The 17,188-nt window shown below is 46.0% G+C and overlaps 1 protein-coding gene across 1 annotated transcript in view; it reads right to left on the bottom strand.

Moving 5' to 3' along the window:
* kiaa1549la (KIAA1549-like a) overlaps nucleotides 1-17,188 on the bottom strand; it is a 284,087-nt gene that overhangs the window by 189,273 nt on the left and 77,626 nt on the right. The window contains exons 3-5 of the mRNA XM_080191561.1: nucleotides 15,369-15,953; nucleotides 10,553-10,668; nucleotides 7,378-7,597 (exon numbers count right to left, since the gene is read on the bottom strand). Of these exons, the coding sequence (XP_080047687.1) occupies nucleotides 7,378-7,597; nucleotides 10,553-10,668; nucleotides 15,369-15,953 (921 nt within the window). The remainder of the gene's footprint in view (nucleotides 1-7,377; nucleotides 7,598-10,552; nucleotides 10,669-15,368; nucleotides 15,954-17,188) is intronic.

Below are 17,188 nucleotides of genomic sequence, written 5' to 3'. Positions count from 1 at the left end.
GTTGTAATGTCAGAAACAAGGCAGCCAAACAGGGCATAGTAAAATCCCGTCAACACAGCTTCAAGGCAAGCAAGATAATGCCATGATGAACAGAGTGATTACTATTGACCTGATCTGCAGGAGAACTTATTGACTGTTGTTCAAGTAGTCCTGTTAGATGCTTTCAGTCATTCAAAACTCACAAGCTGCAAACTCCTTGAGCGCAGTTAAGACTGAATTAATTTTTTTATTCATTTGTGGGACGTGGGCATCGCTGGCTGCCCATTCCTAGTTGCCCTTAGAGTGCATGTTGAGAGTCAACCAACCACATTGTCGTGGCGCTGGAATCACATGTAGGCCAGACCAGATAGGGAAGACAGATTTCATTCCTTAAAAGATATTAGTGAACCAGATGGGTTTTTCTGACAATCTGCAATGGTTTCAGAGTCGTCAGTAGATTCTCAATTTCAGATATTTGTGAACACACTGATCCACAAGTGCTGATTGCCCACAGAACAGGTTTCAGCAGCATTGTCCAGTTCACTAAAATCAGATTATCTGCCGTGATCACCTTGCTGCCTGTAGGAGCTTGCTGTGTAGAAACAGGCTGCTGTACTTCCTGCCATGTTGCAGTGACAACACCTCAAAAGCCCCGGCTGGGACGGCGCTATGTAAATGCAAGTCTTTCATGTTCTAAACTTCCAGGGAGTTTATCTTGAAAATTGCTTTGTACGGACTCTATGGAATGCACGCACATCCCAAGGATCCAGGCATCTGGGAAAGTTTGGACGTGGGCCCGGAGGGAAAGCATGGTTGTGGTCGCCTGCACAGCTGGAAGTGACAAAATGGAATGTGCGATGAGCAGCCTCTGGGGAATCGTGTCATGGGATCTGTCTCAGAGCCTTCTATCACAAAACACTCAGCAAAAAACAGGGCAGCACGGTGGCACAGTGGTTAGCACTGCTGCCTCACAGCACTAGGGACGCTGGTTCAATCCCCAGCCTGGGTCACTTGTCTGTGGGGGGGTTTGCATGTTCTCTCTGTGTCTGAATGTTCTCTCTGTGTCCGCGCGGGTTTCCTCCGGGTGCTCCGGTTTCCTCCCACACTCCAGAGATGTGCAGGTTAGGTTGAGTGGCCATGCTAAATTGCCCTTTAGGGTCCTGGGATGTGTAGGTTAGAGGGATTAGCAGGATAAATGTGTGGGGTTACGGGGAGGGGGGGGGGAGCGGGATGGGATTGTTGTCGATGCAGACTTGATGGGCCGATAAATACAAACATGTGCAAAGATCCTACTCTTCACCAACTGGCTTTCTGGTGTAGAACGCTAAGGGCCGAGGCAACTAAAGGCATTGCCGCCAATGGTCGAATGATTAAAACTGCGGGTGCTCATGAGACCAGAGGTGGAGGAGCACTGGTACCTCACAGGGTTGCAAGGCTGAAGGAGGTTAAAGAGGTAGGGAAGGGAAAGGCCATGCAAATAATTGAAAACAGGAAAGAATTTTTTTTTTAATTGTATGATATTTTGTCCTTGTGGTAGATCAAGAATGAAGTCTCATATTCAGAACTCAGCACCGTGAATTAGCCAGTGTCCCCAGGCTTAGGAAAGGTTAGAGGAGGATGTTATTGGAGATGGGTGGAGGGGGGTGTGGTTGGTGGCTGGTCTAAGTGGGAATGTAACAGTACATTACTCTAATTCAGTCAGAGAGCTACATCTCCTGTCAAGTGAACAAGGGTAGATCACTCACAGAAGGGTTTGCAACTGATTGATTTAATTTTCACTTAAAGGCCAATTCTTCGAGGTGGTTACTGATTATTGTTTGCATAATTTCCATAACTTTATTGGTTTCCCCTGACAGGTTGAGTAATTAGTCAACCAGTCTCTTTGCCCCAGGGTTTAGAGTACAAAGTCAAGCAGCAGCGCAATGCCTGCTCCTTTCTCATTGCTAATGGAATTACTTAGAATCATAGAAACCCTACAGTGCAGAAAGAGGCCATTTGGCCCATTGAATTTTCACCAACCACAATCCCACTCAGGCCCTACCCCTATATCCCTACTTGGCGTTGGCACTATCTCTAAGCGTAAACTCATTATTCCCCAGGTCTCAATACATTCCCCTCTAACTTCCAATTGAATAACCCAAACTTGGCTGAATTCTTTTCTCTGCTTTCCAACATTACTAGAGTCCCCACATTGTTGACTTTGGGCCCTTTATCTTGCTTAATAAAATAAATTGACTCCTTTTACATTTTAGCCGATGACTGTCTTTGATTGGTAATTCAATGCCTCATTGGCTCACCATGGCGAGGAGGGCCAAAAGGGGTGATCCATGACCTGCATCAAGTCAGGTAAATCAGGTTTATTTGGAATCACCAGCTTTCGGAGCGCTGCTCCTTCCTCGGGTGAGTGTCACTAACCTAATAAAGGAGCAGTGCTCCGAAAGCTGGTGATTCCAATAAATCTGCTGGACTTTAACCTGATGTTGTGAGACTTCTTATTGTCCCCACCCCAGTCCAATGCCAGAATCTCTACATCATGTGGGTAGGCAAAGATGGAGCAAGCCTTGACTGGAAAACCTGCCCTTCCCCCTTCTTACACCTTTCTATCTCAATTTCAGGCTCTCCGAATGATACCTCAGGAAATTCCAAAGATGTGCGGGTTAGGTTGATTAGCCATGCTAAGAAATTGTCCCCTAGTGTCCAGGGATGCGCAGGTTAGGGGGATTAGTGGGTATAATGTGTAGGGATGTGGGGATGGGGCCTGGGTGGGATTGTGTTCGGTGCAGACTCAATGGGCCGAATGGCCTCTTTCTGCACTATAGGGTTCTATGATTCTATGAAACCATTTCATGGGGGTTCTACCTACTCATCTACCATCATGTTTCATTCATTCCATCAGCGACAACACTTCACAAGTGTGTCCTTGGATGTAAAGCTCCGAATGTCAACTCTGATGAATGGTCATTGACCAGCAAGGTGAGTCTACATCTAAACAGCCTCCAGCTGACAGGAGCAGAGGAAATGACAGCAGATAAAATAGATCTCGGGACAGTTTCCCAAAGCAGTCCCCATGGCCGGAGATGTTTCCCAACAATGAGCTGCGAGGCGGGTTGGCTTCCCACTCGAACGGCATCATTAGGATCCCAATTACTAATCACCTCCCATCACTGACCCTTCCACACACCCAGCCCTGCTCTATCACATGGGGAGGCCAACAACTCCAGGAAGGAAGCCTCCCTACGGCAGCCCAGTTAATATTCAGAATCAGAGGCTTCAAGCCACAAAGCCAGGGCTGCAAACTCGAAAGACAGGCTCCACGGCCCCAATGATCCCACCAGAGGTGTTTCCCACATGCCGCGTAGCGAAGCTCCTCAGCCCCCTAAACTTTAATTGATACTTGCCTCTGTGAGGGCAAGTCCTGCTGGCGTTGCTGAGGCTTCAGCGCTGCCAGTCCTCTGAAGGGACCAGCAACGTCAACTGCCTGCCCGCCACCCTTAACCGAGGGGAAAGCCTGCAGGTTGCCAGCAGATAACTCTTCAAGCTGATCCCACTGCCAACAAAAGGCAGACTCGGAACCAGATTTCCAGCCCGATGTCAGGGTCCAGAAGCCCACAGTAAAGTGTTGCCCGTTAACTCGGTTTCTCTCTCCACGGGCCTGCTGAGTGTTTTTCAGCACTTGCCCCTTTCAGTTTACCGTTCTAACATTTGGCTTTTGATTGAAAGGTTAGCTTTTTCCCAGTGGTGGCTGGCACCTCAATTCCCATCCCAACAAGCAACCTAGGCTGATACTTTGTGCAGTGCTGAGAGTGTCCTGCGCTGTCAGACATCAGTTGAAGCGGCAAAATAGTTAGCACAGCTCCCTCACAGCGCCAGGGACGCGGGTTCGATTCCCAATTGGGTTACTGTCTGTGCGGAGTTTGCGCGTTCTCCTCGTGCCTGCGTGGGTTTCCTCCGGGTGCTCCGCTTTCCTCCCACAGTCTGAAAGACGTGCTGGTTAGGTGCATTGGCCATGCTAAATTCTCACAGGTGCTGGAGTATGGAGACTGGGGGATTTTCACAGTAACTTCACTGCAGTGTTAATGTAAGCTTAATTGTGACATTAATAAATAAACCTTAAACTTTAAACCAAGACTGCTCCCCCCTCCACCAAAACCCTGCTCTGCTTTGCTGGGTACTTTAGTTCACATATTCAAGAAGCGTAGGGAGATATCTTAGCAAATTTTTTTCATCAATTAAGAAGTAGCTATTTCATCCCATTGATATTTGCGGGTCATGGGTGCAGACAGATGAGTCCACACTCAGATGGACATAACCAGGTATAGAAGAAACATTTGCTGTTCATTCGGGCTGTTGGGGCCATTTCTTTAAAAAGTTGCACAAACAAAATGTATTTTTTACTATTCCAAACCAGCTTAAAACCTCGCTCCAGAGATGGAGCGTCCTTTGCTTTTAAATGTTCAGCTTCTGCAGCAGTGGTTAAGAGCCAATGTCAGTGATTGCCAAGTGGATGTCAACCGACTCCCTTCAGTCAACTTAATTCTGCAATGGAAAGTCAATACGACACTGTAATAACTGATTGGAACAAAAACAGTTTACAATTAAAGACAGAAGCTTTTTGCAACTGTTGACCGGGGGAATGATAAAGGGCCATTGGCTTCTGAAGCTGTGCCTGTGTCCAGAATGTTGAGAATCCTGGCCTATTTTCAGAGAGCCTGGAGGAATTGTCTTCATTAACCCTATGGCTGGAATTCTCTGGTCTCGCACGGTCTGCAACTGCTGCCAGGGAAAACGGAAAATTTGGCTTTCAGCTAAATCTTCATTCATCACAGTCAGGCCGGAGAATCCCAGCCAAGGGTGGAGTCGGAGAATCCCTGCTTGTGTTTTTCTCTCTCTGGTGTTTCTGTCTCTGTAAGAGGTCTCACAACACCAGGTTAAAGTTTATTTGGTAGCAAACACCACTAGCCCCTTCATCAGGTGAGTGGGGATTTCTGATCACAAACAGGGCAGATAAAGACACACACTCAGTTTACAAAATACTGGTTAGAATGCGAGTCTTTACAGCTAATCAAGCCTTAAAGGTACAGACAATGTAAGTGGAGATAGCATTAAGCATAGGTTAAAGAGAGGTGTATTGTCTCCAGACAGGACAGTTAGTGAGATTTTGCAAGTCCAGGCAAGTCATGGGGGTTACAAATAGTGTGACATGAACCCAAGATCCCAGTTGAGGCTGTCCTCATGCGTGCGGAACTTGGCTATCAGTCTCTGCTCAGCGACCCTGCACTGTCGTGTGTCATGAAGGCCGCCTTGGAGAATGCTTACCCGAAGATCAGAGACCGAATGCCCGTGACTGCTGAAGTGTTCACGAACAGGAAGAGAACAATCTTGCCTGGTGATTGTCGAGCAGTGTTCATTCATCTGTTGTTGTAGCGTCTGCATGGTCTCCCCAGTATAACATACCTTGGGACATCCTTTCCTGCAGCGTATCAGGTAGACAACGTTGGCCAAGTTGCAAGAGTATGTACCGTGTGCCTGGTGGATGGTGTTCTTACGTGAGATGATGGCATCCGTCTCGATGATCCAGCATGTCATGCAGAGGTTGCTGTGGCAGGGTTATGTGGTGTTGTGGTTACTGTTCTCCTGAAGGCTGGGTAGTTTGCTGCGGACAATGGTCTGTTTGAGGTTGTGCGGTTGTTTGAAAGCAAGCAGTGGGGGTGTGGGGATGGCCCTGGTGAGATGTTTGTCTTCATCAATGACATGTTGAAGACTCTGGAGAAGATGTCGTAGCTTCCCCACTCTGGGGAAGTACTGGACGACGAAGGGTACTCTGTCCATCATGTCCCATGTTTGTCTTCTGAGGAGGTCGGTGTGGTTTTCCGCTGTGGCGCGTTGGAACTGTCGATCGATGAGTCGAGCGCCATATCCTGTTCTTATGAGCAAAAAACCGCACTGATCTCCTCAGAAGACAAACACGTGACATGGTGGACAGAATAATCTTCATCCTCCCGTAATTCCCAGGAACGGAGAAGCTGCAACATCTTCTCCAGAGGCTTCAACATGTCATTGATGAAGACGAACATCTTGCCAAGGCCATCCCTACGCCCCCACTTCATGCCTTCAAACAACCACACAACCTCAAACTGACCATTGCCCGCTGCAAACTACCCAGTCTTCAGGAATCAGTGACCACGACACCACACAACCCTGCCACAGCAACCTCTGCAAGATATGCCAGATCATTGACACAGATGCCATCATCTCACGTGAGAATACCATCCATCAGGTACACAGTACATACTCTTGCAACTCAGCCAGCGTTGTCTACCTGGTACGCTGCAGGAAAAGATGTCCCGAGGCATGATACATTGGGGAGACCATGCAGACGCTACAACAACGGACGAATGAACACTGTTTGACAATCATCAGGCAAGACTGTTCTCTTCCTGTTGGCGAACACTTCAGTGGTCACGGGCATTCGGTCTCTGATCTTCAGGTAAGCGTTCTCCAAGGCAGCCTTCACGACACACGACAGCGCAGAGTTGCTGAGCAGAGACTGATAGCCAAGTTCCACACACATCAGGACGGCCTCAACTGGGATCTTTGGTTCATGTCACACTATCTGTCACCCCCATGACTTGCCTCGGCTTGCAACATCTCACTTACTATCCTGTCTGCACACAATACACATCTTTGTAACCTATACTTAATACTATCTCCACTCACGTTGCCTGCACCTTTAAGACTTGATCAGCTGTAAAGACTCACATTCTCACCAGCATTCTGTAAACTGAGTGTGGGTCTTTATCTGCCCTGTTTGTGATCAGAACTCCCCACTCACCTGATGAAGGGGCAGAGTCCCAAAAGCTAGTGGCATTTGCTACCAAATAAACCTGTTGGACTTTAACCTGCTGTTGTGAGATTTCTTACTGTGTTTACCCCAGTCCAACGCCAGCATCTCCACATCATTTCTGTCTCTCTCAGTATATCACATAGTTGCAAGGACAGGAAGGACTGGTGGCAGGGAGGGTCCCCCTTGGGTTTGGTCATCATTTATCAAGACATCATGAATGGCCTGGGGCAGTATTTATTAGTCACGATTAAGGCTTACATTAACACTGCAATGAAATTACTATGAAACTCCCCTAGTCGCCTGTTCAGGTGAATGCATCTAACCAGCACATCTTTCAGACTGTGGACGGAAACTGGAGCACCTGAAGGAAACCCACGCAGACTCTGAAAAATAGACAGGCAGCCACCCCAAGGCCGGAATTGAACCCAGGTCCCAGGCACTGTGAGGCAGCAGTGCTAACCACTATGCCACTGTGCCACCCATTTCCCCACCCATTGAAAGGCTAGCAAACATCTGGTTCCTTTTCAGACCCGTGCTCCTTCCTTCGCACTCACCTGTCTTCAGCTGGAACCACCGGGGAGGGGGTGGGGCCCACGGAGAGGCGGAAATCAGGATGGACTGAAGATCAGGTAGATGTTGCTGCAAGTCTCGGCTGAAGTTCTCAATGCCGTACATTGTAATCGCTTCAGTCACAGCACTTGGAATGTAGACCTCACTCCCGCTCACAGCGTAGAACCCAATGAACACCTTGTTTCTTCTTTCGAGACTTTCAATCTGGAAAGAAGCAATATTTCAATGTTTCCTACAGTACAACAGTGACTACACTTCAAAAACTGAATTGGCTGCAATGCATATTTGAGCCTAAGGTCATAAAAACTGCTAGAGAATGCATTTTTGGAAAATTTACCTCATTCAATTTTATTTGAATATTTATACAGGTTTTTTTTATATCATTGCACACAGACTGGTTAAACCCACTTCTGGAAGGGGCAACCAGCTCGTTGTCACTAGATTATTAAACCTGAAACTCAGCCAGTGTTCTGGGGACGCGGGTTCGAATCCCACCACAGCAGGTGGTGGAGTTTGAGTTCAGTAAATAAAACCTGGAATTAGGAATTTACTGATGACCATGAAACCATTGTCAATTGACAGAAAAGTCTATCTGGTTCACTTGTGTCCTTAAAGGAAGGAAATGATCATAGAATAGAATCCCTACAGTGTAGACAGAAGCTATTTGTCCCATTGAATCTGCACCAACCACAATTGCACCCATTCTCTATCCCCCTAACCTCATGCATTTACCTTAGCTAGTCCCCATGAACTAAGGAGTAATTTAGCACGGTCAATCCACTTCATCCACATATCATTGGACTGTGGGAGGAAACCAGAGCACCTGGAGTAAACCCATGCAGGCACAGGAGGAATGTGCACACTCCACACAGACAGTGACTCAAAGCCAGAATTGATTCCGGGTTACTAGCGCTGTAAGGCAGCAGTGCTAACCACTGTTCCACCATGCGTCCAAATTTGCCGTCCTTATCTGGTCTGGCCTACATGTGACTCCAGAGCCACAGCAATGTGGTTGACTCGCAACTGCCCCCAGGCAACGAGGCATGGGTAATAAGTGCTGGCCAGTCAGCAACACCCATGTCCCACGAATGATTAAAAAAAAATACAGACCTGATGAAGACGGCAAATTTCTTTCCCTAAAGAACATTAATAAACCAGATATGTTTTTGCAACCATCCACGGACACCCTTAAACCAATTTTTTTATTTCAGATTTGTTTCATTAACTGAATTTAAATTCCCAGCTGCTGTGGTGAGGTTTGGACTCACCTTGGGATTTCTAGTCCAGCGATATAACCACTAACTTGGTCCCAAGCTTAAAACTACCAAGACATTTACTTGCTGTAACCTTTGGAATTTGTCTCAAAGTTAATTTCCTCCAGTGGACCCTGAGAGCCAGTGAGCTCTGAAATAACTGACATCGAATAGCTGACTTTTATTAGCATACCCGATACCTAAAGCTTGAGAAACACTTTTCGAAGTATTATACAGCTCACTATTATTAATTCTGTCACTTGCTCACTTGGAAAACATTCAAATTACCCATTAATACAAATTAAACAATTCTAATAAAAACAGCAAGTAATGCATTTAACTGCTAGATTTTAATTTACATCAGTATGTAATTCAAATTATGCAACTCTAACTTTCCGAATTAGATATTCCCCACTTTGATTTTAGGGTGGCATGGTGGCACAGTGGTTAGCGCTGCTTTCTCACAGCGCCAGGGAGCTGGGTTCGATTCCTGTCTTGGGTCACTGTCTGTATGGAGTCTGCATGTTCTCCCCGTGTCTGCGTGGGTTTCCTCCGGATGCTCCGATTTCTCCCCCACTTTCCGAAAGACGTGCTGGTTAGGTGCATTGGCCATGCTAAATTCTCCCTCAGTGTACCTGAACAGGTGCCAGAGTGTGGCAACTAGGGGATTTTCACAGTAACTTCATTGCAGTATTAATGTAAATCCACTTGCTGCTAATGAATAAACTTCACTTATCCCACAATATTACTCCTGCTGAATTGCAGGGTAAGTTTATTTATTGGTGTCACAAGTGGGCTTACATTAACATTGCTATGAAGTTGCTATGAGAATTCCCTAGTTGCCACACTTCTGCGCCTGTTCGGGTACACTGAGAGAGAATTGAGCATGGCCAATACACTTAGCCAGCACATCTTTCGGACTGCGGCAGGAAATAGGAGCACCCAGAGGAAACCCACATAGACACAGGGGGAATGTGCAAGCTCCACATAGACAATGACCCAAGCTGGGAATCAAACTCAGGTCCCTGGTGCTGTGAAGTAGCTGTGCTAACAACTGTGCCACTACGCTACCCTGCATTATGGCTATGAAGGTATCATCAACTGAACATGAATGAATAGTAACACATAAAGTAAATGCGACACTTACAGGAAGCCCACCTGATAAATGAGGCCCTTTGCACCATATTGGCATTGGATCAGCATACTCTGCACCAGTGGTATGCACAAATATCTCATCCTCCACAGAGGTAGACAAAATTTTAAAACGCATTGATAAAGTAATTATAGATCAAATGTTTCCTCTTGTGGGGTAACTTAGAACAAGAGGTCACAGGTATAGGTTGAGGGATGTTAGAGTCAAAACTGAGATGAGAAGGAACCACTTCTCGCAGAGGGTGGTGAATTTGTGGAACTCACTGCCCCATAGTGCGATTGAGTCTGAACTGTTGATTGGTTTCAAGAAGGAGATAGATATATTTCTAATAAAAAAGGGATAAAGAGATATGGGAAACAGGTGGGAAGGTGGCTTTGAGACCAGGAAGAGATTAGCCATAATCTGACTGAAAGGTAGAGTGGGCGTGAAGACCTGAATTTGCCTACTTCTGCCCCTAATCCCTATGTTCTTATGTTCCTATGATACTCAAAGATGGCACAGGGTAACGTATCAGTGAAGGGATAGAAGAGAAGCGGTCTCACAGGTTACATCCGCCATTTTGTTGCAAATCAAAGGAAAAGGTCTCCCAGCATTAAGGTTGTTCTCAGGCTGGCACCTTCACTGTGTTTTTATCTATTCAAAATGCATGGCAACGTTTCACAAGAAACTCTGCTCAACTAATGACTAATCACAGGCATTAGGTTATTTCACAATTATAATTGGGGCTTTGGAACATTGAAACAGGACACTGACCTGAACCTGAATATCACTGGTGAAGAAAGCCCGCTTCAACGCCTGTGTAAGCGCTCTTGTCACGTTCTGCTTCATCATCGTGTCCGCTCGAATTTTTCTCGAAGACAATGTCACAACTGCAGAAAGAAGGAAACCTGGATAAGCTTAAAACCCAACAGGGGAAAGAAAGCTTCAAAAATGTCTCAACTCCTCACTTCTCAGAGATCTTTGCGACCTTGAGAGAATACAGGAAAGGAAGTCAAAGTGACAATTCACCCTGCTTGTTTTTGGGTAACTCCACACATGAAGTCACCGAGTCAAGGAGAGTCTGGGAGTAAGGGCCACTTACGCGCTATCTTGCACAACTGCAGGAAGGTCAGAAAAAAATGGGGGAGAAAAATCACAACATACCATTTGGCAGAATTAAATCATTCAGAGAATTCCTACAGTGCAGAAGGAGGCCATTCAGCCCAATGAGTCTGCACCAACTCTCTGATAGAGTGTCTTACCCAGGCCCTCTCATCTTATCCCTTAACCCCGGTCATTCATGGTTAATTCATCTAACCTACACATCTTGGGACACTAAAAGACAACTTAGCATGGACAATCCGCCTAACCAGCACGTCTTTGAACTGTGGGAGGAAACCGGAGCACCTGGAGGAAACCCATCCCAGGTCCCTGGCGCTGTGAGGCAGCAGTGCTAACTACATGTGTCATGTGTCAACCATATGGCTCAGTTAGTCTCTGAGTCACAGCCCATTCAAGACACTGGAGTACAAAAATCAGTGCTAACACACCAGTGCAGTACTGAGGCAGTGCATTGTTAGCAGTGCTGTCTTTCAGATAAGACATTAACTACAGCTCTCTTTGCCCTCTGGTGGAGTTATGTGGTCCCATGGCATTATTTAGCATAGCACGGAAGTTCCTCCAAATATTCTGGCCGAAATTTAAACCTCAACTAATATCACTAAAAATAAATTTGCTGGTTATTATCACATTGTTGTTTGTGGGAGCTTGCTGTGAGCAAATTGATGAATGTGTTTCCTATGTTACAATGGTGTTGCACTTCAAAATGCATCTCACATTATAAAACATTCTGGACTGTCCTGAGTTGAGAATAACACTGCAGAAATGCAGAGTTTGTTTTTTCTACGGAGTCAGCGATGTTGTGTTTCAAAATGGATGAGGGGCCATTGAGTTTGCTTGAGTTCCTGTATGTGCTGACATTCAATGTTCATTTTGGAACTGTTATATTTATGCAGTTTACCAGTTTTCATTTCGCTGCTCAAAATTCCGAATTAATAACAATATTTTGCACATCGTTATGTGCTTAGCTTAAGAAATTAAAACTCGTTCTCCAAATGAAACCCATTAAAGCTTAATAATTATCAGTCATTAAAACAGAATCTGTGATATCATCCAACTGCACATTAACATGCATCAATTAGACTGATTTAGAATCGCATCCAGTACCTTGCCTGAATACCAATGCATCGTGAATGGCAATGAATTTTGAATTGTCATCTTTAAATGCATTAACAACTCAGATTTATAAAGCACATTTAATGTTGTTAAATCTCCCAACGCTTCCTAGCAGCAGTTTGTCAAACCAAATTTGACATTAAGCCAAAAATGTAGACATCAGCACTGGCGAGCTTAGATTTGCTAAGTTTTGAGGAGCATCTTGAAGGAGAGAAAAATGGAGGGTGAGGAAGTTTATCTGAGGAAGGATATCTTTGCTATAGAGGGAGTACAACCAAGGTTTAATCATGCTGATTCCTAAAGTTAAAAGTTTCTTTGTTAATCACAAGTAGGCTTACATTAACACTGCAATGAAGTTACTGTGAAAATCCCCTATTCGCCACATTCCAGCGCCTGTTCAGGCGCACTGATGGAGAATTTAGTATGACCAATGTGCCTAACCAGCACATCTGTGGGAGGAAATCGGAGCACCTGGCAGAAACCCATGTAGACAGAGTGAGAACATGCAAACTCCACACAGACAGTGACCAGGCCTGGAACCAAACCCAGGTACCTAGCACTGTGAAGCAGCTGTGCTAACCACTGTGTCACTGTGCCTGACACTGGAGTGAACGTCACTGAGAATGTGTAAGAGGCTAAAACTGGAGGATCAAAACGTACCAGAGAGCTGCAGGGCTAGAGAACGTTACAGAGTAGGGAGGGGCAAGGCATGGTAGGGTTTGAAAGTAAAAATGAGACATGTAAAATGAGTCAAATGTCTCCATGTATTTTTTACAGCGAGCGATTAGAAAGAAATGAAGTTCTTTTTCATTTTTAAGCTTGCAATTGGCGGGGAGCAGTCCATTTCCAAATTGCTTCAGAATGTCCACACCATGAACATTTCCATGTCTGTGTTCGTTTGACCTAGGTGTCTACAAGTTGTACTCATCTGGGTCTATTCTTCCTTAGCTTTGCCATGGCTTCTGTATACAGGCTTATGCCATTTACTTCTCTGCCTCTGGGTTCCTTCATAGCTCCACCCCACTGCCTCCACCCAATCACTCACATAATGCTCACACAAGCCTCAGGCACACTGTGCTCAAGCGGTGTCCATAAAGCTCACCACTATATCTCTCCCCTCCTTTAAAAGCCTTCTTATGACTTGGCTCCTTTACCTTGCGTGCAGTCACCACCTGTTAACTCTCTATGTCCTCAGCTTCCAGTTTTGCCTCAGTTATTTGTGACTCTTTTATTGCAGATTGCTACATCAATGCAGGCTGTTATTGATGAACACAAAACTACTATCAGCGCCTAAATACCCTCGTCTTCAGTTTTTTTAATTAAATTTCCTTTGCCTCAGTGACTTTATCAAATAGGTATTTTCAAACTCACCAATTTCTTCTACTTTCCTCTCCATTTAAAGCGTTAGCTCTATACAGTGCTGAGGATAAATGAACATTACGTACACATTACACCCCGACCCACAAACCTGGAACCTGAACCCAATTGTACCCAGTTAATATGATGTTTACATAGATGCATCGGGACTGCAAAATGAAGGAGCAGGCTGAGACCATTCAGCCCCTCGAGCCTCTACTGCCAATTAGATCGTGACTGATCTGTCTCTTAACGCCATTTACCCTTCCCAGATCAGTAATCCTTAATACCAATGCCTAACAAAAACCTATCAATCCCAGTTCTTAAATTTAATTTGAACCCCAGCCTCAACAGCCATTTGAGGAAGAATGTTCCAGATTTCCACTGCCATTTGTGTGAAGAAGTGCTTCCTGGCGTCACCCCTGAACAGCCTGGGTCTGATTTTAAAGTTCAGGACACTCCCCCAGAATCATAAACATAGAAACCGTACAGTACAGAAGGAAGCCATTTGGCCCATCAAGTCTGCACAACAACAATCCCAGCTAGGCCCTATCCCCATAACCCCACATATTTACCCCACTAATTCCTCTAATCTATGCACCCCGGAACACTAAGGGGCAATTGAGCATGGCCAATGTGCCTAACTGGTACATCTTTGGACTGTGGGAGGAAACCGGGGTACCCGGAGGAAACCCACCCAGACACGGGGAGAGTGTGCAAACTCAACACAACTCATGACCCAAGCCGGGAATTGAACCCGGGTCCCTGGAGCTGTCAGGCAGCAATGCTAACCACTGTGCCACCTATCATCATCTTCAGCCCTCAATTAAGTCACTCCTTACTCTTCAATGTTCTTCAAGGGAATGTGAGTCTAAGGGGATAACCATTAAAGTGGCAGAAAAGCACCCAAATCACAATGGCTAGTTGAATTATAAGATTCATTTTTGTATTATGTAGATTTTAGAGAACAGGAATAGGCTATTCAGCCCAACAGATCTCTGCTGGTGTTTATAGTCCATGCCAACTTCTTCCTACTCTGCTTCATCACACCCTGTCCACACAGCCTTCTGCTACTCTTTCCTTCAGCCGTTTATCAACTTCCCTCACAATATATCCACGCAATTCACCTCAACCACTCCAAATGGATTCCACATTCTCACCACTCTCTGGATAAACATAGTTTCCCCTCAATTCCCTTACCAAATTTAGTATCGACTATCGTGTATTTATGACCCCCAGGCGGGATTTTCCGGCTGTGCTCGCCCCAAGGCCGGAAAATCCCACCCAAGGTCAATGGACCTTTGTGTGGTTCACGTTCCACCCGCTACAATTCCTGAGGCTGGCGGGAGGAAAACCGTGAACTAGTTTGGATCCTGTCACAAGGTGCAAACATCTGCTCTATGGTCACCCGATCAAACCCTTCTGCATTTTTGAAGAACTCAGTCAAGGTAATCTCTCAGCCTTCTCTTTTCCAGAATAAAAAATAGTTCCAGTCTGTTATTCAACACTACTTTCTTTCAAGTGAAAGTTTCAGCAATCTGGAAGTCTTCTGCCAAGTGTGGTGTGCCCCACTGTGAGATACTATTCAAAATAAATTCCTGGCAGGGTGATATAATGGGGACAGAAGTTGTCAACTTTCTGAGGAATTTTGGCTCCCGGACAGGACAGATTTTTTTAATAGAGAGGTGAGTTGGAATTGTCATGTGGAAAATGTTACAATACAGTCAGGGAACGTCAGCAGAGAAGAGTGCTCTCTTTCCTAGTAGGATGGGATAACAATCCCTGTCCTTAATAATTTAAATTTTGCATTCCTTCACAAAACAGCAGTGGGCTCCAAACAACTAGCTGAGAATTTGGTTTGTCAATAAGATAAAGTACCCAGAGATTTATTTTAAAAGGGCAGCAAGCCTTTTAAACTTAAATTAGAAGGATATATTGTTTGCCAAAATAAAAGAGAATTGATTTTCATATAACCATGTATTTAAAAATGTGTCCATACCTGTCCTGACCCAGAGTTGGTCTGATAATCTACAGGTCAGACTAGGCAGCGTTGAAGTGCTGATGGGAGTTCCAGTTGTACCCCTGGCAGTGGTTGTAACGCGTACTGATGCCTGTGTGTCCCTGGCTGCCAGACCTGCTGTGGTGATTGACGTTAAGGCTGCTGTTAGCGTTAGCGAAGGCACCATCGACGTTTTGCCAGTCTCTGCGCGAGGGCTCACCCAGCCACCCGTGCTGGCAGTTACCGTTGGCACAAAGCGTGTTGCAGGCATCGTCCTGATGGGGCGTGCGGTCGCAGTTGTATTGGGCGCGTGGGGTGCCGCCCTAGAAACTGCTGGCGTTTGAGGGGAAGGCATGACGGTCATACTGCTCGCTGTGCCCAGTGCAGGGCGAGAGGCAGCATTCGCCACTGTTGACTTAGTGATGGTGGGATTTTTCTTGCCGAAACTGGTTGCTGATGGAGTTGGCCGAAGATAGACTGTTGCTGCTGTGCTCTCGGTTATCTCCGAGTTGGTCGTAGATCGAACAGTGGCACTCACTGTGGCTGGAGGTGATGGGTTCATCTTGGTGTCACCCAACGATGAAGCTGTAACGAGAGAATTTGTTAGGACTTGTGCAGGGCAAAAGAGAAACATTGACGTATGCAGGTGATTAGACGGTGGCAGATGTCATGATGGTGACATCTAAGCATTGATGGTGAGAGGTGAGGGGTGGGGGGGGCAGTGAAATAAAAACTACTGCAACATCCACACACTAAGAAGATGAAACATCTTACATTTTACTGCCTTGAATCTGTTAACATGGATTCCCAAGCTCCTACTTTAGCAGGCTCTTAGCAAACTGTGAGAGTGACAAGATCCTCAATGGTTCACTTTTTGAAGATTTATTTGTATTTATTTCTGCCATTTGGTAAATAGGTTCTCTGGGACCTCTCTCAACCAAGAGGACAAGGGCAGCAGGTTCATGGCAACAGCGCCATTTCCCAGTTCCCTTCCAAACCACCCTGTCTTGGGAGATAAGTCACTGTTCTTTCATTGTTGCTGGGTCAAAATCTTGGAGCTCCCTACCTAAAAGCACTGTGCGAATATCTTCAGCACAAAGACTGCAATAGTCCAGTACTCAGGTTCAACACCAACCAGCCAAAGACAACGGGGGGATGGACAATAAATTTTGACCTTGCCAGCAACATCCACATCCCAAGGAAGAATTAAAGTAAATAAAGCGCTGTGTGCAATGAGTGCCAGGCTGGTACACCCCCATGAGCACTGCTCAGTCCTGCCCCAAACTCCCAGGGGCTTCAATGGCCTCCATCCCACCGGCAAGGTTGTCTTATTGGTCTCTATTGGTGGGAGGCTATATGTGATCCCCGCCAATGGCCTCCAGTCCCACCGGCAAGGCCATCATGTCTGGTCTCCATTGGTGGGAGACTATATGCGATCTTCACCAATGGCCTCCAGTCCCACCGCAAGGCCACTATGCCTGGTCTCCACTGGTGGGGAAACTATATGTGATCCTCGCCAGTGAGGACCTCCACTGGCGAGGGGGAGCTAAGAACGGGAACCCAGGTGATAGGATCCGGCACCCATTAATGACATGTAAATCTTGCCAGTAATATTAAAATCAGCGCTGCACCTAGAAAGGCAACACGAGGCTGGCAAGATTGTGAGAGGCGAGAATCCAGGCGTGAACCCAACTTCCTGTCTCTCACCCTATCTCACCCATTGGCCGGCATGGCAAGCTGGAAAGATCATGCCCAATGACTTTCAGAAGGGAATTGAATTAATATTTGAAGGAAACAAGAATCAGGGGTATGGGGAAAGA

This window comes from Carcharhinus amblyrhynchos, chromosome 6 (genome assembly GCF_965287045.1).
Source record: "Carcharhinus amblyrhynchos chromosome 6, sCarAmb.v2.hapA, whole genome shotgun sequence".
Taxonomy (NCBI): domain Eukaryota; kingdom Metazoa; phylum Chordata; class Chondrichthyes; order Carcharhiniformes; family Carcharhinidae; genus Carcharhinus; species Carcharhinus amblyrhynchos.
Note: the sequence above shows the minus strand (reverse complement) of the source record. Positions and strands in the feature narration are given on the sequence as shown.